At 34.5% G+C, this 21250-nt stretch overlaps 2 protein-coding genes across 2 annotated transcripts; both read right to left on the reverse strand.

Annotated features, from left to right (window-relative positions):
• Nucleotides 1-326: 326 nt before the first annotated feature.
• On the reverse strand, nt 327-11153 carry LOC107761048 (uncharacterized protein At5g02240). Its single transcript, XM_016579219.2, has 7 exons — nt 10798-11153; nt 9340-9611; nt 9219-9255; nt 9038-9135; nt 8581-8642; nt 973-1096; nt 327-821 (listed from the first exon to the last, which is right to left on the reverse strand). The coding sequence occupies exons 1-7, from the start codon at nt 11006-11008 to the stop codon at nt 702-704; spliced, it is 924 nt and encodes a 307-aa protein (XP_016434705.2). The 5' UTR covers nt 11009-11153; the 3' UTR covers nt 327-701.
• Nucleotides 11154-17886: 6733 nt separating this feature from the next.
• LOC142165037 (uncharacterized) lies at nt 17887-19257 on the reverse strand. Its single transcript, XM_075223682.1, has 2 exons — nt 18941-19257; nt 17887-18238 (listed from the first exon to the last, which is right to left on the reverse strand). The coding sequence occupies exons 1-2, from the start codon at nt 19255-19257 to the stop codon at nt 17887-17889; spliced, it is 669 nt and encodes a 222-aa protein (XP_075079783.1).
• Between the last annotated feature and the right edge of the window lie 1993 nt (nt 19258-21250).

Here is a 21250-nt window from a genome sequence, read left to right on the forward strand (position 1 = left end):
AAATAAAGAACAAAACTTCAACTATTATGCTTAAGTTCAACAATTACAAACAAAAACTTCAGCATACTTGCTACTTCAGTCCCGTCTACTAGAATGCTGAAGTTTTGCGTGATTGTCTTTGCTACTTCAGCCCCGTATGCTGAAGTTACGCGAAAAAGTGGGCACGCTTGCAAATGTTTTTTCAAAGCGGGCACAAGTTAAAACGTGACCCAAAGAGTGGGTATAGATGCAAATGCCCCGCTTTGGAACCATTTACTTGTGAGCTTGAAAATCACACTCTGAATCCATGAAATAAGTTTGTATACAAGCAAGGAGGCATACAATAATAACCATAAAAATGAAACATTACTTGGTGAAACAGGCAATGGAAGCAAGTATATAGTTGTGTCCTTTTACACTAGTTCAAAAATGCTTATTGAGTCTATTGCCTTCCCCAAGCATCAGATAGATGTACAAAGGCACATGATATAACCCTCCATTGTGCCATTGAATTGATAAAATATGATGTTCCCAACAGAACCTATTGGCAAGTCGATGGGATCAGTGAAGTTAGCTGCTGCGCAGGGGGGAAGGGGGAGGGACGGGCATTGGTACAACCAAACTCAGATGCCTTATCTACCTTAAGGCTTTAGCCTCACTTTTGAACAAATGTTGGAATAATAGAGTGATGAAAATTCGCACAGTCATGGTGAGCGGTATTATCAGAAACGAGCACTGATTTGTGCAAATAGAGCCTTGAAGTCTGTGGTTGGTGTGCCAGTTCCCTCAGGTTTCGAGGCCAGATCAAGTGCCTTAAATTTAGCTTCCTCATACTCCAGTGCCTGCCAACGCAAAAATTGCCACGGCGGTTTTTGTTCAGAAGATAAGCAAACAGAGAGCAAAGCTATAGGGAAAGAGTTGTGGACGTGAAACATTGAAGCTGACCAAAGAAGCAGCAAAACATCTAAGACCAAAGCCTAATGAGTAATATACCTGAATGCAAACTTCTGCAACATCAGCCCTGGCAATGGTTCTTGTTTCTGTCTGGAGAAGTTCATCGTCCTTTCCAACAAGTAGTTCCCTAATACCACCTTCTTTATCTTGTAATCCTCCAGCCCTGAACAAAGAAGAGAAATGAAATGATGATCAAACAGTAAATTTAAACCAAAGAGCATAACATGGAGATCATTTAACCTGAATAGTTAGACAGTGTCTGGACTGACATTAACAATAATAGCAGGAACCTCAAAATAAATTTAGTGCTGTCTGAAGAAGATATAAGTTTGCTTTTTCGAGTACAACAACGAGGTAACTACTGAAGTTGATTAAGATTTGGAGTTATTTCCTCATAAGCTTTGCTTATCTACTCCGTTTCTATTTTGAGTCCCACTGAGAGAGGGTTTTTTCTTTATCTACTTAAAAAGGACAAAGGACAGCCGGATGCACTAAGCTCCCGCTATGCGGGGGGTCCGGGGAAAGGCCAGACCACAAGTGTTTATAATACGCAGCCTTGCCCTGCATTTCTGCAAGGGCTGTTTCTACGGCTTGAACCCGTGACCTCCTGGTCACATGACAACAACTTTACTAGTTACGCCAATGCTCCCCTTCCTTTTCTTTATATACTTGTGACATAGAATCCACGAACAAGTGGAAGCATGATTTAAATGTTTCTTGTTGACAACTCTCGTGAAAACTAAAACGTTTTAACAACTTTCTCAGGTTTGTGATAGTTTATGTAGTTCTCTTATCTTTGAAATTCCGCTTTCCAATATTCTACACATGATAGTATTTAAATTAGGTAAGTCTAATTCAATTTAGTTCTAGTTCGATTCCCTATGACTTACTCCCTCTGTTCCAGTTTATGTGAACCGATTCTCTTTTTACCAAAAAGATGATCTCTTTCTAAATGTAGAAAAAATTTAATTTAAACTTCCAAATCTACCCTTAATAGGAAGCATCTATGGCCACACAAACATTTCGGCATGTTCAACAATCAACACCACAAGTTTCAAAAGATTTATAACCACACACATGTTATGACTTGTTTAGGACCACAAATTCTAAAAGTCTTCATTTCTTTTTTAAACTTTGTACTCAATCAAATAGATCCACACAAATTGGAACGGAGGGAGTATTACTTTTTATGCAAGCTAAGTCTTACCACCTATATAATGGTCTAAGTTGCTTTGACTCGGATGTGGGTGTCCGATACGGGTGCGGATCTAAAAGTTAGATCCTTCATGATTTAAATTCTAAGATTCGAGGGTACGATCCAGGTATGAATACAGTGAAGGGATTCGTCTAAAAATAATTTAAATATTTAAAATTAGAGTTATACAAATATGTTTATGAGACATTATGTGAAAAACTTACAAGGAATTCCAACAAAGAGAAAATATTGATCAAGAGTAGAATCCGAGAAGGAGATAAAAGGAAAAGAAGTGACATAAAAATATAACGCATTCTATTTTCTTCAATTTCACCCTAGCTTTTGTTTTGGTTTCAGAAATCATTGTATATGTTCCGAATTTCTCCGTCGATATTGGTTAAAGGACCCAAAATCAGTTGACCGGTACCGATATGGATCCCACACCCATGCTGTGTCGCCATAAGTGCGACACTGGAAGTGAAGAGTCCGAGCAACTTAGATAATGGTTATGCTTCACTAGATTCATTGAAAGAGTTGAGTTATGTGACTTGGATAGGGATTTCCAACATTTGGTGAGGGTTAAAGTTCTTGTTCCCCTTGCCCTTCTCCAATCTCCAACACCCCCACCACACCCAATGGTGAAGCCAGACATTTTCGCAAGGGAGTTTAAATGTGAAATAATTAAAAAATATTCGACAAAGGGTGTTTAATATATGTTCTGTACCTCTAAAACCTAATATTTTACCTATATACGCAGTGCAATTTTCCGACAAAGGGTGGTCAATTGACCACTCTAACTAAAGTGCTACTTCGCCCCTGCCCCCACCCACCCACACATTCACCAAAAAAATATATGAAAATAGCTATGGCCGGATCCTCCATCAACTTAGTCTAATGGAGTATCCCAAAACTACTACTTACCCTAATTTGCTTCATTTATCTGTTTTGACAATATTCATTAGAAATCCCATTATCAAGACAGGCAATTCTTTACATATCCTATAAAATTAAACCCTTCATTCTGGAATCTTCTATAAGACTTCCCATACTAATAGGATAATGCTTTTAACTTAAGGATCACCAATCGAGGTTTAGATATTTTTTTAGATTAGAAATTCAGTATCATCTAACCATATCCAACCTTACACTAAATAGTACACCAAATCCTATTTTGGTGCTCCAACCCAACACCATTTCTTACACCATCTTGGTGTGTGAATAGCATTACACCAAATTTGGTGTAACACTGTTCATCAACACCATTACTATTCATAGATATTTTATTATTATATAACACTTTTAATTTAACATATTATAAATTTTACTTTTTTCATTTAGGTCCCTAATATATCTAATTATTTTTTATGTAATATCTTTATAATATTAATTTTACATCTTAATTTTGGTGCATAATTTTTATAAATTAGTTTTCGTATATATTCTTTTTATATAAAATTGTAAGTTAATAGTATTATAAGTTATAATTGTATAAAAAATATAGCCATCACAAATATAAAAAGTGCAACTATAATATGTCGTTAATAAATAACACAATGTTCATTAAATAACATAATATAAATATTTAATAAATTAGCGACTGACATACATTAAATAACATAATAATTTAGAAAATTATTAACAATAATTTAGTACTCTGGTAGGTTGATTCTACATCCACCAATATCATTAAAATATTGAGCGTATGGGACAGATGATTGTTGTGACCGTTGAAATTGCTGACTTCTTTTATCCATTATTCGTTTTTGTTTTTGTCGAATAAATTCACGAATATTTATATTACCAATAGAATCTAAACTCGAGAGATTGCACCGATCTTCTGTTGCGATACTCCCAACACTCATCATTTGCATTATTGTATGCTTCTTCCACTCGATCCCAAAAATATGTACACACGTTATTGGATCTTGAGAAACATCTAAATAAACTTGGCATAATAGCGTATTTTCATTGGTAGAGTATCCTATAGATCGAGTGGACATTTTTTGCAAGTGATTAGAGGAAAAATGGATTATATGGTTAAAGAAAAACAAAAGCCAACTTCGTATGAATGTGTATGTTGGCACTTTAATATATATATATATAAAAGTAGAGCCAAAAATTATCATAATACATACTTAGATTTCATCTTGATCTCAACCGTTGGAAGGATTTCATCCTAATCTTAACCGTCGGATGGATTTCATCCTTATCTCAAATTTATCTTTAGGTAAAATATCTCTACACATTCTTCAATGTGTAGAGATAAAGTAGACAAAATTATGACCGGATAATAATAGAATAGATTTTATCTTGATCTCAATCGTCGGATGAATTTTATCCTTATCTCAAATTTTATCTTTACGTAAAATATATCTACACATTATTTAGAAAAATAACTCAGAATTTCCAATTCATTTCAAAATATGGCATGCATATTTTGGTATGCCCAGCACCAATAATGACATTAATGTTTGAGATGCGTCTCCAACCTTAAGCACTACTTCCTCCGTTCCAGTTTATGTGAACCTATTTCCTTTTTGGTCCGTTCCAAAAAGAATGACCCATTTCTAAATTTGGAAACAATGTAGCTTAAACTTTCAATTCTACCCTTTGTGAGAAGCTTTTATAACCACACAAATACTCTGGGCCCTTTTTGACTTGTTTAGGACCCCAAAAGTCTTCATTTTTTCGTGCCCAGTCAAACAGGTTCACATAAATTGGAACGGGGGAGTATTTTTTACACCAAAATGGTGGAAATTAACTCCAACCCATTACACTATTTTTTTACACCAAAAAAGAATCTCTTTTATATTCTTCTCTCTTCTATATTATATTATTGTCATTTATTTAAATTTATTTTTTATTTCATAAAACAAATCCCTTCTTTTTTTCTTTTTACATATTCATCCCATATAATTCATATTCCTTTCTTATATAACCATTTAATATAATTAAATAAATATTACATTATAGTAAAATTTATTTAAATTTCACATAAATATTCAACTACCAGGAGTAGTATATTGCTCCCATAAATGCTCTATTAATGCATTATAAAGTGCAAAATGAGCATCTTTGTCCTTAATTTTTTTTATGTCGAACTAAAAATTGTTCAAATCGGTAATTTTCATCAACTACTATTTCTACTAAAGGAGTTGGACCTTCCCAAGCATCTTGAATAGGTGCATTAAGATCACGCTTATTCTCGATTATCATGTTGTGCAGTATAATACATGTAGTTAATATATCATGTAGCACTTCTTTTCTCCAAAGACATGACGGCCCTACAATAATTGCAAAACTCCGAATGCACATTCAACATCTTGTCGACATGATTCTTGTTTCATCGTGAAATATTTCTTCTTTTGAGAATGTGGCTCAGGAATAGTTTGCACATAGCAGACCATTTTGGATATATACTGTCAACTAAATAATAACCCACATCATATTCTTTTCCTTTAACAACATAATGGGCGGGAGGAGCAATACCTTTAGCAAGCTTGGAAGACAAATGTGATGAGTCTAAAACATTAATATCATTATTGGTGTCGGGCCTACCAAAATATGCCTCCCATATCCAAAGATCATAACCAGTTACAACTTCAAGAATAATTGTTGGGGATCCGCTACGACCTGCATATTGTCCAGCCCATGTTGTTGGACAATTTTTCCATCTCCAATGCATGCAATCTAGACTTCCTAGCATTCTTGGAAAACCACGTTGTTCACCGATGCAAAGAAGCATTGCAACATCGTTAATTGTTGGTGATCTCAAATACTGCTCGCCAAAAACCTCTACGATAGCTCAACAAAACCTCTTAATGCTTTGTAGTTGACTCTTCAATTTTCACATATTTGTCAGTGGCATCCGCTAGCAAACCGTATACCTACATTCTAAACATAGATGTGATTTTTTGTAGAGTAGCTAATCCAAATCTACCAATCGCATCAGCACGTTGTTCGAAGTTATCATGAGCTTTAATTGCATCAACAATATTAAGGAACAAATTCCGGGACATCCGATCTCGACAATGAAACATACCGTCATTAAAGCGTGGATTATCTGAAAAATAATCGAGAAATATATTATCAGCTACTTCACGATCTCGATTATTACCAAATGACCTGGAACGGAGCCAACTCTGAAAACTTCATTATTTTAATATTCTTGCAAATGCTGCAACATATAGTTCTTCATGCGAATATTTTGCAAGATAACTTGATGTCATTCTACAATAGTATCATCAAAATTTAAAGATGATGATGATGAAGAGGAATTTTCATCATTATTATTAGATAAACCTCCAGTATAGGAATTCATTTTCAGAAGACAAATAAGAATATTTGACTTGATTTTGAAATGAATTGGAATCTTGAGTTATTTTCCTAAATGATATTCATTTTTATAGATTGAAGTATGTGCAGAGATATTTTACCAAAAGATAAATTTGAGATAAGGATGAAATCCATCCGACGGTTGAGATCAAGATAAAATCTATCCTATTATTATCCGGTCAATAATTGTGTCTACTTTATCTCTACACATTGAAGAATGTGTAAAGATATTTTACCTAAAGCTAAATTGGAGTTAAGGATGAAATCCATCCGACGGTTGAAATTAGGATGAAATCCATCCAACGGTTGAAATCAAGATGAAATCTAAGTATGTATTATGTCAATTTTTGGCTCTACTTGTATCTATATATATTAAAGTGCCAACATACCCATCTATACGAAGTTGACTTTTGTTTTTCTTTAGACATATAATCCACTTTTCCTCTAATCACTTGCAAAAAATGTCTACTCGATTTAAAAGATACATTACCAAAAGATATGCTATTATGCTAAGTTTATTTAGATATTTCTCAAGATCCAATAACGTGTGTACATCAATCTAGAGATCATTTTTGGAGTCGAGTGGAAGAAGCATAAAATAATGCAAATGATGAGTGTTGGGAGTATCGCAACAAAAGATCGGTGCAATCTTGAATTCAAGTTATTGAGAAGGCTATAAGAAAATTAAATGGTCGTGTACGACAAGTTGAAAATTTGCATCTTAGTGGTGCTTCAGATAAAGATATTGTCAGTATTTATTTTGTAATTACTTATACTTTATTTGTATATATTTACTTATAGTTTATCTTCAATTTTTTTTAAATATTGCAGATTAATCAAGCAAAACGCTTACTTATGCAAGATCCGAACTATAAAAAAAAGTTTTAAATTTGATCATGTGTGGGATATGTTGAATGATTTTGAGAAGTTTAAGGATGTCGATGTTGGAAGAAAAAAAGTTCGAAAGCAAGACTCTTCTTATATATCATCGGCGTCTGAGACTCCTACTCCTGATTCACCTCTAGTATCATCTCCTAACTTATCAACATTTTCACTAAATTTGAATGAGGATGTTGCAGGTGATTCCACATTATTAGAACGACCTATTGGGGCGAAGAAAGCAAAAATGAAGAGAATAATCGATGAAGGTTTTTCATCTGCTATGAAAATGGTCCAATCAGAAAATAATCGGCTTGTTGGTTGGCAAAGTCAAGTGCAGACATGCAACGAGATATGGAGATAAAAGATAGAGCTTTGAAACTAAAAAGAATTTAAAAAAGAAAATAAAATTTAATTGTCAAATTTAAATTCTATTGATGATCCTAATATCCGTGAATTTATTCAACAAGAACAAACGAATAATGGATAAAAGAAGTCAACAATTTCAACAGCCATAACCACAACAATCCTCTGCTCCATACACTCAATATTTTAATGATATTGATGGATCTAGAATGGGCATACCAGAGTACTAAATTATTGTTATAATTTTCTAAATTATTATCTTATTTAATGTATTTTCAATTTTAATTTATGTCTTATTAAATATTTATTTTTATGTTTTTAATGAATATTGTGTTATTTATTAAGAACATATTATATTTTATATTTGCACTTTTCATTTTTGTGATGGTTATATTTTTTTATACAATTATAACTTATAATAAAATTAACTTACAATTTTATATAAGAATAATATATATGAAAATGTAATTTATAAAAATTATACACCGAAATTAAGATGTAAAATTAATATTATAAGATATTACATAAAAAATAATTAGGTATATTAGGGACCTAAATGAAAAAAGTAAAATTTATAATATGTTAAATTAAAAGTGTTATATAATAAAAAATAATAATAAAAAATATTGATGAATAGTAATCGTGTTGATGAGTAGTGTTGCACCAAATTTGGTGTAACACTATTCACACACCAAAATGGTGTTAGGTTGGAGCACCAAAACACCAAATATTACACCAAAATAGGATTTTGTGTAATATTTGTTGGAGATTGTCTAAAGGAGCAGCTTTGGATTAACAAGACCCAAATTCAAAGTGTTTCTATTTCGGTAGGCTCAAATAGATATTTATACAAATATTTAAATTGAACAAACCTTATAATTGTGTATGGAATACCGGAGTCAGCCAGGTATTGTTCAGCCTTTCTCTTCCAGACCTGTAACGTTCATACAAGTTAGTGTGGCAGAACTTTTGGATGAAAACGATTCCAACAAAGAAAGCAGGTCAAAAGGAACTATTTAAGAACCATCAACTAAAACCTGCCAGCAATAAAAATTATTGAATGCCCGTGAAACTACGTTTTTTTCCATAAGCATAACTGAGAAATAGTAGCACCCGCCTAAGATGCAATCAGAGGACTAATTTAGCTAGAAAAGTTCAGGTGAGATGGCCATCAAAATGGCAGAAGAAATACAACTACGCCGAAGTCCCGAAAAAGCTGGGGTAGGCAATATGAATCCTTACCGACCATTTTTCTCCATTTATCAGGCCAAAATAATAGAAGAAATGAAGGAGAAAGCATTCATAAAGGAAAAGAGTCAAGGAACAAACCAATATATTCCCGTTCCCAATACTGTTTAAGGGGTGGTTAGGATTTGTCCCTCCCATTGACCCAACTAGCACGATTTGCTTCACACCAGCAGCTTTAGCTGTAAACATGCATAACGTATGTCTTAGATAAGCAGAGAACGTCGTTTATCCAATGCCAAAAGTGTCAAAGACGATTTGTTACCAGCATCTATTTGGTTCTTTTGGCCAATCCAATCGACCTATAAATACAAAGTCAATAGTTTTTTGTGTCAGACAAAGATAACTAAAAACCTGAGGATATGAGTAGCCATAGCTTTCTATACCTGTTCAGGGTATGCCCCATCCTCAAAATAAAATTCCGGTCTTCCACCTTGAGTTGGATCAAACCCGGGCTTCATTTTTGGCACAGCACTTGTAAGAATAACAAGAGCATCAATACCTTGTATGGCAGGAATAATACTCTCAGTATCCCTGATATCACCAATATAAACATCATCGGCACCGCCAATTTTTTGTTTGCTTTCCTCCGTTCTAACCAATCCTCTCGCTGTATATTTCTCTGACCTCTCCTTCAACTTCTTATAAACAATTGATCCTACAATACAAACAACTTGTTAATGAGGGAGCCGTGAAATTGTTTGATCATGTGATGAACAGGAATAGCCAATTTACATCATCTACTAAAGCTCATAGCCACTTGACATGATTGATTCTACCATTAATCATTTACCAAGAAGCATAAGAACAAATAAAGCAAAATTTTAAGAATAGTTGTTGCTTTCGAATACTTCAAAATTCAGTAAACGATCCCTAAGTCATTGTTTGGGAGTTCAACATTTTCAAGTTCAGTCACGCGTTTACTTATTAAACAGCCAATTGAAATGATATGACAAAAAACCAATAGACCAACCAAATTCGGAGTTAGAGCATACAATTTATGAGTCATCTTCACCCTTGGAAACAATTGATGAGTGATCCCAACTCCTAAGAATAAATAAATAGTCCTAAAATACAGCAAAATTGTACATTCATGAAAGCTATAAAGAACCTCCTCAACAGATTTGAGAAGCAATGCTTATAGGACAACAATCCATATATTACTGTTACAGGACTTCAACGCAAAAATAATCTAACTGCTTGGGCTCCTATCTCTTCTTTTAGCATATTCTTTTTTGAAGGAAGAAAAAGGGAAAGACAAAAACAATATGTTCTAGTACAATATTTATCACCAGATTTCCATTCAACAGTTTTTTTATGTCCACCGAATACCTGCTACTTCTCACCATCACAGTATAGGTATGGAGTAACTCGGTCCACCAAGGGTTAGACAGATGGGAAGAAATAACCTATTTTTTTTTTTTGGGTCTCGAATTGGATTTTAACCCGTGGGATTTTAATTTCCATCCACTTAATTGACTAGTAGGCTAAGCCCTTTTATGAATACAATTGTGTAATCATCACGTGCCTTAGTTAGGTCTCCTTATGATCATGCTCATACAAATTTCAATGCCTTAATCCCACATAACCCCTTAACATTACTTCGAACAAAAAAAGCCAAAATCATAAACAGAATTCCCCAGAATTAGATCCCACAAACTGCATATATACTGAATTAACACCCCGTAGCCAAAGATTAGCAGTGGCTACAGCAGTACTCCACATTCAACAATTTAAAAATTTCAGAAAATGAAGATTACATATATAAATGCTGTAAAACCCTTGAGGCATGAATTAATGTATCAAAATCAAGAAACCCAAAAAAGGCAAAAAGGAAAATTTACCGGTTCTGCCACCAGCACCGGTAACAAGAACGGTACTTGTGTTCAAATCAGCCATGGCCAAAACTGAGAATTTGCTAAATTTCTTGTTTTTCTTTGGAAATGAAACAAGTGATGAGGTAGTTGCTAGAAGTGAGGACAACTCTGGAGGTCTATGATTTACCAAACTTAATTTATGGCATTGGTAAGATGATACACGTGTCAAGGCAGCCATTTTAATAGCAAGAAAAATTATAGTCCAATATTCAAGAATCAAGTATAGTATGTGAACTTAGAGGTGATACTCAAAAGTTAGTTTTATTTTGTTCTATTTTCCTGATTAATAGGCAGTTGGGACTATTGTACATTTTTCTTATCCATTTGTCAGATTTTCTTGTGACCAATCACCTTATCAACTTCTCATGTTTTTTTTTTTGTTTTTTTTTTGGAGAGTTGTCGTGAGGTTTTTGGAGTAGGGGTTTAGATACACAGTCTAATTATTGGGCCATCAAGTAAACCTGATGGACCGGGGTCACACTCCATTCAATTGGGCCTTCAAAAGGGTTTCAATGAGATTTTTACGTATTTATTCATAAGCACTAATCTCCAGTAATTAGCCATCTACAGATATCATTTGCTATATTACGGATTATAAATACCTTTTCTGTGGTTATAAAATGTATTTGATATATTTAAGATATTGTATTCATGAATACAGTAGCAAAAATAGGCGTGAATTAGGGAAGTCCAGCTAATCAGTTGTTGTATTCGACTGTATTCATGGAGTGAAACGTGGGATTACAGCTGGACAAATTACTGTATTTGACTGTATTCACGGCGTGAAACAGGGGATTACACTGTTTTTAAACGGAAAGTGTATCAATTAATATAATAGACTCCTAATATAACTCAACAAACTCAATTATAACACACAAAATTTGTATTTCCGGTTATAAAAAAGATTCTCAACTGAACAATACCCCAAAACATAGCAATCTTTAGAGAAATTATATAATACATCTGAATACATAAATTATATTAATTAAAAAAGCATATGAATACATTCATGGCATATAGCGAGACAGTGAATACAATGAAATACATAAAATACAACGGGATACATTGAAAAACAATGAGAAAAAGATAGAATACAATGAAATACACGGAATACAGCGAGATGCATTGAATTATAATGGAAAAAAAGACAATGAATACAATGAAATACATGAAAAAACAACGTGATACGTTAAAAATGCATTGAAATATATTAACAGAAAATCAAGTTGCTCAGCCCCAAACTATGTCGTCTTTGCTCAAGAACAAACACTAATTTCCGCCTTGTAGCCAAATAGAGCTTCTTCCGATAGTCGGCGAGTGTTGTACGGTGTCAGACGACTTCTTCTTCGCTAGACATATCGGAATTTGCTCAAAGATCTGTGGAAATTGCTTTCTGATATCGATAATGAACAACCTCTCAACTTGCAAACGTGACTTTGTCTTCCTTAACCAACCAATATGGACAATCCTGAACCTTCTTCTTCCACAAACCCAGCTTCAAACTATAAACTATTGTAACAGTAACTAAGGAACTACCAGAGAAGTGATAAAATTGGGCTATTTTAACGACCTTATAATCATTAGTGGAAGTATCATACCTAGAACCACCATAAATTTGGCTCAACCCTGCAACCTCTCTCAGTCCATGATTCTATGAAGGGTTAACGTGACAAACCGGCAGTTTCCGGAACATTTTAGTGGATGGATTCCACACACCGTTGTCACTCTAGTTGTTGAATTTTTTCAGTTGAGAAGATGCCGTAAGAAGGAGGAGGGGAGCAGAAATTTTAATGGGATGGGGAAGAGAATGAGATGTATCAATGTAGAGAGAGAAAGAAAATAGTGTAACTGAATAGCGTATTAATGGCTTAGGGCTAGGAGGTAACTAAAATTAAATATTTTGCTATAAACTTTAAAAGGTATCTATAGAATATAATTTTTTTAAATGGTATTTATTTAAAATAAATAAGGTGTTAACCTTTGCTTTAGGAGGTAAAAATTCCATATGAAACTTATTTATCCCCTAATCAAATTTTAACTTAATTACATTGTTATATACAATTTACCAATTATATGCAAATTAGTTTTAAAATTGTGGCCCATTAATTTAGTAAATCCGCCAATCACAGTACTTTTTTCTTTTTCTCTCTTTGAAATCAACCCTCTTTCTACACTGATTCTACACGATTTTTTCTTCTAAAGGTCATAAATTTCTCTAAAATAGAGAAGAAAGGGATTAATTTTTTATCGATCTGAATTTTGTCATGGCTGGAGTATCAATCTTTTCTGGGCTTCCCCTTTTCTTGTTGACGTTCCGATGGCAAGCTAGCAGCAGATGGATATTAATTACGGAAAAGGTCCTAAAATACCCCTTTACTATTATAAATTGTTTAAAATTACCCTCCGTTATACTATTGGATCAAAAATACCCCTACCGTTTTACTATTCAAACACATATACCCCTAAATTAGTGGACTGGACATGTGGCATGCATCCAAGATTGTTGGTCCATCTGGTCTTATATTACACTTGACCCGTGATCACGTACAAATGCACGCCTCTAACGAGGTATGACATAGTCTTTTGCAATAATAAAACTCAACAAGGAGTCGGGATCGAATTCACTGGGAGCTGAGATGGGAGTTAGTAGTATATATTTGGAGTGAGTGCGTGAAGTATCTAGATTGCACTTTCACAAACAAGATATTATTTTTACTTCTAAAATTAACTAAGGATTGCAAATCTAAAGGAATAAAGCTAGGGATAATTGTTTTTGAATGTTTTTCAAAGATATAAAAAGGCCTAGGGTTGTGACCATGACCTAGGTTTTTGTCTAATGGGATAAAGACTTTTATGCTATTTTATTGATTGGGGTGTATTATAGCTCACAACACTACGTTGCCCACTCAATACCTCTCGGTCAGAGAGTGGTTTTGCCCAATTTGTCTTTCTCAAATCCAAATGTGTATCTACCAAAATAGTTGATAAGAGCTCAAGTCCGGTTATTACTATCTCTAGGTTGAATCCTTTAATTGGGTTAATCAATCTCTCAATTGACCCAATTCCTTGTTAGTTAAGTTAACCTAGACTATGTCTCTCTTTCTCAAGAAGAAACTAAGTCAAATAGGCATGAATCAATGTTTGCAATCAATAATTCCACAATTGAAGCATGAACCTAGCTAAATAACAAACACTCATTCATAAACAAGCACAAAATTAATCACCCATAAGGTTTACACACTAGGGTTGGGTCACAATTCTAGTAAAAATTTAGCTACTCATAGTGGGTGTAACAAAAAATAAAGAAGAAGAAATAATAAAACTCATATTGAAAAATTAAAATATAAAAATTCAATGCTAAATCACCAAAATAAGCTAAAGCTGCCTAAAGGAGCAAAGAGAAACGCTACATCACTTTTAATATTCAAAACTTGACCTAACAAATGAAACTATTCTATTTATACAAAGCTGGAATTTTCGGACAAAAATGCTCTTTCGGAGGTTCTACGGCCGCACAATTCCATGTGCAGTCCGCACTTTGCTTCAGCTTCACAGGATTTGCATCTTTGCGGCCACACAATTCTAAACCGCGGCCGCATCTCTATTTTTTGCGGTCCGCACATTTCTGGGTACGGCCGCATAAGACTCTTCTGCGGACCGCACAAATGTAGTTGCGGCCGTATAGATGATTTTCTGGTCAGGTCCGCACTTCCTTTGAGCTTGAAATGAGAACTCTCTGAACTTTTGTTCTTTCTTAGCTTCTGCGGCCGCACATTTCATGTGCGGACCACATTTTGCAATTATCTCTAATAAGCTTTGTCACGACCCAATTTAGGATTGTGACCGGCGCTTAGGAGCAAGTGCTCCCAAATAAGCCTCATCGGAAATTTTACAAAAAATCGGACAGAGTTTTCCCTATTTTTGGACCATCCCAAAAAATTTCCAGCGTCAAATCAACAACCAAACATCCTAATATCATACCAAACAATTGACAACTTGTCAATTAACCAATATAAGTCTCCACCATAACTAAACCACCAACTAACCACTAGAAATACTAATCTATCTCCAACTTTGATAAATGAGAATGATACTCAACATAAGATTAAAATAACAAAAGAATACTCATGACACTAAAATAATGACTATGGAGCGACTCTAAGAGTTCAATGAAGAGACCATAACAATAAATAAAATCTCTGCCCACACGAACAAGTGCGAGGCTCACCGAGAAATATCAACTTGTGCGCTCTAATTAACGAAATCCTCGCCTGCGTCAACTGCTGTCTCTGTAAAAACAATTAGCGGGGAATGAGCCGCTGGCTCAGTGAGTAATAACACTTAACCACAACCGTTTTTATTGGGGACAAGTCAGAAAATATGCTAGTATATCGAACAGAAAATAATATAAAAATGCCCTTTCAGAAACAATAAATAATTTTCAGTCTCATCATACTTTTCTTGTGTATAATACAATTAACAGTTCGGTAATAAGCTTGGTAACCACTGTCTAATATCAATATTCACATTTGGGAGGTTTCAATAAACGAATCATGTGATCGGTATAACTGTGGACTTCTTCGCAAGAAGTCAAATATAACGGTAGTCCCTACTCGAGGGAAATCGGTAACGGTATGCTAGTTCTACCTTCCCACTAGCGAAAGCTATAATGGTAATCTATAATTACAAGGTGCACCAGGTCTAACGAACCCGCCGTTAGCTACGAGATCCTTCAATATCTACTCCCATTTATACTTGTCTCTGTAATCCATATATACTCATTGAAAATATTTTGAAACAATATAGGGCATTTAGGTTCTTATCAACTTATATAATTTCTTTTCGATAACAGTAAATTCAAGTAACGGTAAAATAGATCTAGTGACAACGAAAATATTTAAAACAACGGTAATCTTCTCAAATAACTATTTCGATATCATATCGAGTAAAAGACTTGTCCCACGTGCAACTTAAAATAATCGGTAACATATTCATATTAAGAATCATGTGTAAATCATGCAAGTTATGAAAACACAAATTGCGGTAAGATTACTGCTCACAGTACTCGTGCCGAAATACCAAATGCTTCACCTCGAGCAATTCGTACAAATTCCTCCAATCAATCTATAATTACATAATATCGATCTCATGTTAATTTCCTTATCTAGGCTAATTCATAGCTATTTTAGAAAATTCAATCATCGGGGTTCATGTTTGAATCTTAATTTGTGGATTTATATTTACTCATGCTATGAGTAATTTAAATTAGTCCAAAAATCTTGTAAATAAAAAGGTATTTATATTTAATCATAGAATTAGTCCATAATTCTATAAATTTCAAACTATTTAATATAATTTATTCCTCTAGAAGTAGACCCATTATTGCTTAAACCAAACCCTTATAGCCTTGTTATCTCCATAGTAATTGTATATTTCTTTTTATATAAAAGAAAGTTGATATTGAATTCTTTTGTACCACATGAAATTGCATAAATATAGTGAAATAATTCAACAGATGAGAAGAAGAAGGTTAACCTCTTGAGTCGAATACTTTTAATTTCAACTCCCAATTCTTCTTAAGGCCTTTGTCCAAAGCTTTCTTCTTCTTCTTCTTCTTCTTCTTCTTCTTCTTCTTCTTCTTCTTCTTCTTCTTCTTCTTCTTCTTCTTCTTCTTCTTCTTCTTCTTCTTCTTCTTCTCTTTTCCCCCTTTTTTTCTCTGAAACCCGCTGCTCCTGTTCTCCTTTTTTTATGCAGCTTGCTGCTTTCCCCCTTTCTGTTTTTCTAAGGTTTTCCAGAGAATGGCTTCGTGCCCTTTTAAAATCCTTATTCTTCTTTTTTTTCTTTTTGTCATGACATGAGCTAAGCCCACTTGTATTCTATCTCCTTTTTGTTTTGTTTATTTTATTTCATTATTTGCTTCTTTTTTTTTGTTACTTTCTTATAGTTATTATTATTATTATTATTATGATGATGATGACCAATACACCCTTATTTAAAAAATATAAGGTATTACATCCTCCACACCTTATGAAATTCGGTCCCCGAATTTAACTCAAGTACATACCTGTAGACTGAAATAAATGGAGGTACTTGACTCGCATAGTATCTTCTATTTCCCAAGTAGCTTCTTCAACTGTATGATTTCTCCATAAGACTTTCACGAACACGATTTCTTTTGACCGTAGTTTTCTTATCTGTCTATCAACAATATCCATCGGTTTCTCCTCGTAAGACAACTTCTCATCAAGCGGTATATCAAGTGCTTCAAGCACTTGAGATGAGTCTGATATACATTTTCTTAGCATTGAGACATGAAAAACTGGATGAATAAAGGACAACTCAGGATGAAGTGCCAAACGATAAGCCACCACTCCCACTCGGTCTATTATCTCATACGGTCCTATAAACCTGGGGCTCATCTTGCCTCTTTTCCCAAACCGCATCACACCTTTCATAGGAGAGACTCATAGGAACACTTTGTCCCCAATTGTGAACACTAACTCTCTTCTTCTCTTATCCGCATAAGATTTTTGTCTTCTTTGAGCTCCAAGCAATCTCTGTATGATCAACTGGACCTTGTCCATAGATTCTTGTACTATGTCAGGTCCCATTAAGTTAGACTCACCGGCTTTAAACCACCTGATAGGGGAACGACATCTTCTACCATACAATATTTCGTACAGTGCCATTTGAATACTGGACTGGAAGCTATTGTTGTAAGCAAATTTAGCTAAAGGTAGATAAGTGTCCTAACTACCTCCAAACTCAAGAATGCAAGCTCTCAACATATCCTCCAAGATCTGAATAGTACGTTCAGACTGCCCGTCTGTCTGAGGATGAAATGCTACTAAGATCTACTCGTGTACCTAATGCTTCTTGAAAAGATTTCCAAAAGCGTGAAGTGAACTGTGATCCTCTATCAGAGATGATGGATACTGGAACTCCATGAAGTCGGACAATTTCGTTCATAAATATATGGGCACTGCGCACAGAACAGTTTTTGGCACCAAGGACATATGCACTCGTGAAGCATCTTTTTACCATGATCGTAGATGTTCAAAGTTGCTCATTTACTATAGTAATTCTTTCCCATTTCCACTCTGGAATCTCAATTTGTTGTAGTAGTCTTGTGGGTCGCTGATGCTCAGCCTTGACCTGCTGGCAAGTCAAACAACTAGAAACAAAGTTAGCAATATCTTTCTTCATGCCTTCCCACCAATAAAATTGCTTCAGGTCATGGTACATTTTTGTGGATCCAGGATGTATAGTGTATTTAGTGTTGTAAGCTTCTTTAAGAATAACATGTCTCAACCCATCTATGTCTGCTACACATAGCCTGTCACCCATTTGAAGAACACCATCAGTTTCAACAATCATATCCTTGCTTTTACTAGCTAAGACCTCATCTCTGTATTTGCATAATCATTCATCCTCATATTGGGTGGCCTTAATGCGCTCAACTAATGAAGACTTAGCCTGAGCACAAGCCAACAATGCCTCTGAATTTCCGACACAAAATCTGATACCTGTATCTTCTAGTCTCTAAATATATTTAGCCAAAAGTCTCTTTGCATGGGCTATATATGCCAAACTCCCCATAGATTTTCTACTCAATGCATCATCCACCACATTGGCTTTTTCAGGATGATACAAAATAGAACAATCATAGTCTTTGTGTAGTTCCATCCAATGACGCTGCCGAAGATTTAGATCTCTCTGCTGAAAGATATACTTCAGAATTTTATGGTCAGTAAAATCTCACAAGTTTCGCCGTATATAATGTCTCCAAATTTTTAGAGCAAATACCACTACAACCATCTCCAAATCATGTGTAGGATAGTTTTGCTTGTGCTTTTTCAATTGTCTCGAAGCATAAGCAATAACACGACCATTTTGCATGAGAACACATCCTAATCGCACCCTTGAGGTGTCACAAAATACTGAAAATCCTCCAGAACCTGATGGTAAGGCTAATATTGGTGCAGTTATCAGACACGTTTTTAGCTTCTGAAAGCTTTGCTCACATTCTTCCATCCACTGAAACTTTGCATTTTTCTGTGTTAGCTTGGTCAGTGGCGCTGCTATTCTGGAGAAATCCTTCACAAAATACCTGTAATAGCCTGCTAAGCCTAAAAAGCTGCGAATCTCTGTAGGAGAAGTAGGTGTGGGCCATTTCTGCACAGCTTCTATCTTCTTAGGATCTACCATAATTCCATCTTTGGAAACAACATGCCCCAGAAATGAGTTTAGCCAAAATTCACACTTCGAGAACTTAACATAAAGCCGATGTTCTCGCAATGTCTGCAACACAGTCCTGTGATGATTCTCGTGTTCTCCTTGGCTACGAGAATATATCAGTATTTCATCAATAAATACTATTACAAATCTATTCAGAAATAACTTGAACACCTTATTCATTAAATCCATGAATGCAGCTGGAGCATTGTCAGTCCGAAAGGCATCACCAGAAACTCATAGTGCCTATATCGAGTTCTGAAAGCAGTCTTAGAAATATCTTCATCTTTGATTGTAAGTTGATGATAACCAGAACGGAGGTCAATTTTTGAAAAGTGGGCAACTTCTTGTAACTGATCAAACATGTCATCTATACGAGGCAAAGGATATTTATTACGTATTGTTATCTTGTTCAACTACCTGTAGTCGATGCACATTCTCAGGGATTCATCTTTCTTCTTTACGAATAGTACTGGTGCACCCCATAATGATACACTAGGTCTAATAAAACCCTTATCTAACAAATCTTGTAACTGTTTCTTTAGCTCCCTCAACTCTGATGGTGCCATTCGATATGGGCTGTGTGTCAGGTAGCAAATCAATACCAAAGTCTATTTCTCGTACTGGAGGCCATCCTGGTAAATCCTCAGGAAATACATCAGAAAATTCTCTCACTACGGGTACATTTTCTATACTAACTGTTTCCTTTCTTGTGTCATTTACAATAGCTAAGAGACCCAAGCAACCTTTCTTCAGAAGTCGTTGAGCCTTCATAAAAGATACAATTTTGCAAGTCTCTGGGACCTGACTCCCTCTTAGAATAAAACTGGGTTCATTTGGTATCTCAAACTTAACTATCTTTGCATGGCAATCGACTATAGCATATCAAGAAGATAACCAATCCATTCCCATCAACATGTCAAAGTCAATCATATCTGTAGACATGTGATTTTTGACCCTCCTCAAGATTTTTTATATTTTAGCATGTAAATATTTAATTTAGGCCTAATATCGTTATTTCAACTAATTTTGACTCTTTTACTTTATTTTATTACAAGATAATAAAAATTACAAAAAATAGTTTCATTAATGTTTTGTAGTCATTTTTAATCTTGAAAAATACCAAAAATAGTTTTGTTTTAACGGTCAGTCTTATTTTAATAGCTATTTTACTTAAGTGGAATTAATTAATAAATAAGGTAGTATTTTAGTCTTGTTCGCGAAGAAAGAATAAAATTTAGGCTCAAACAACACCTTTTTAGGCCTAACTTTTGGACCTAACCCATAACAACCCAAGCCCAATACCCTAAAACCCTAAACCTATAAAAAGAAGCTAACCTAAAATGCTTAAGAGACCTACGCCTAAAGCTAGCGCAACAACAAGAAAAAGAAAAAGCCAAGCAACACTCCCACGACCAGCAAAATCCCACCCCTTTAATCTCCAAGACTTACTCATCCCCACAAAAAAACATCCTCCTAACACAAAATAAAGCAGAAATACAATCATCCATCTTTATATAAGCATGAAATTGAAAATGAAATAGAAAGAGGGATAGGAAAAACGGAGACAGTGACAGAACGAGCCACCATACTTCTTCAGTGCGGGTTTTTGAGTCGAGTTGAGGTCCGAGCCGAGTTCGTCGAGTTCGATTGGGTCATTCATGGTTTAGTTCGCTTAGAGCTGTAAAACAATTAAAGTTTCAGATTCAAAGTTTGAGGTTCATTTCTTGTCTTAATCTAATTAATTTTGAATTAGTGTTTTTGTGCAATTTTGATGTTTCGTGCAATTTTCTTTTAGCGATATGCTTCTGCTTAGATCAATATTGCTAGTGTATGGATTTGTGAACTAGTATAATTTTACTGTTGAGTTTATTAATTAAATTGGATAGAACATATTTTGGAACTAAAAACAGATGGGTTTTGAATTAATAAAGGGTGGGTGCATTATTTGGTGAGCAATTTAATAATATTAAGTTCTTAAGTTGCAAAATGTTGGTTTCTTTTGTTTGCTGACCCTTGCCAAACCTTGGCAGGTTATTTTTTTCTAATGGGCTTCGGCCCTTTTTTTTGTTTCTTTTTTTCCCTTTATTTTGTTTTGTTTCATTGTTTTTTTTAAGTTACTTTCTTATAGTTATTATTATTATTATTATTATTATTATTATTATTATTATTATTATTATTATTA

This window comes from Nicotiana tabacum, chromosome 10, assembly GCF_000715075.1.
Source record: "Nicotiana tabacum cultivar K326 chromosome 10, ASM71507v2, whole genome shotgun sequence".
NCBI classification, from domain to species: domain Eukaryota; kingdom Viridiplantae; phylum Streptophyta; class Magnoliopsida; order Solanales; family Solanaceae; genus Nicotiana; species Nicotiana tabacum.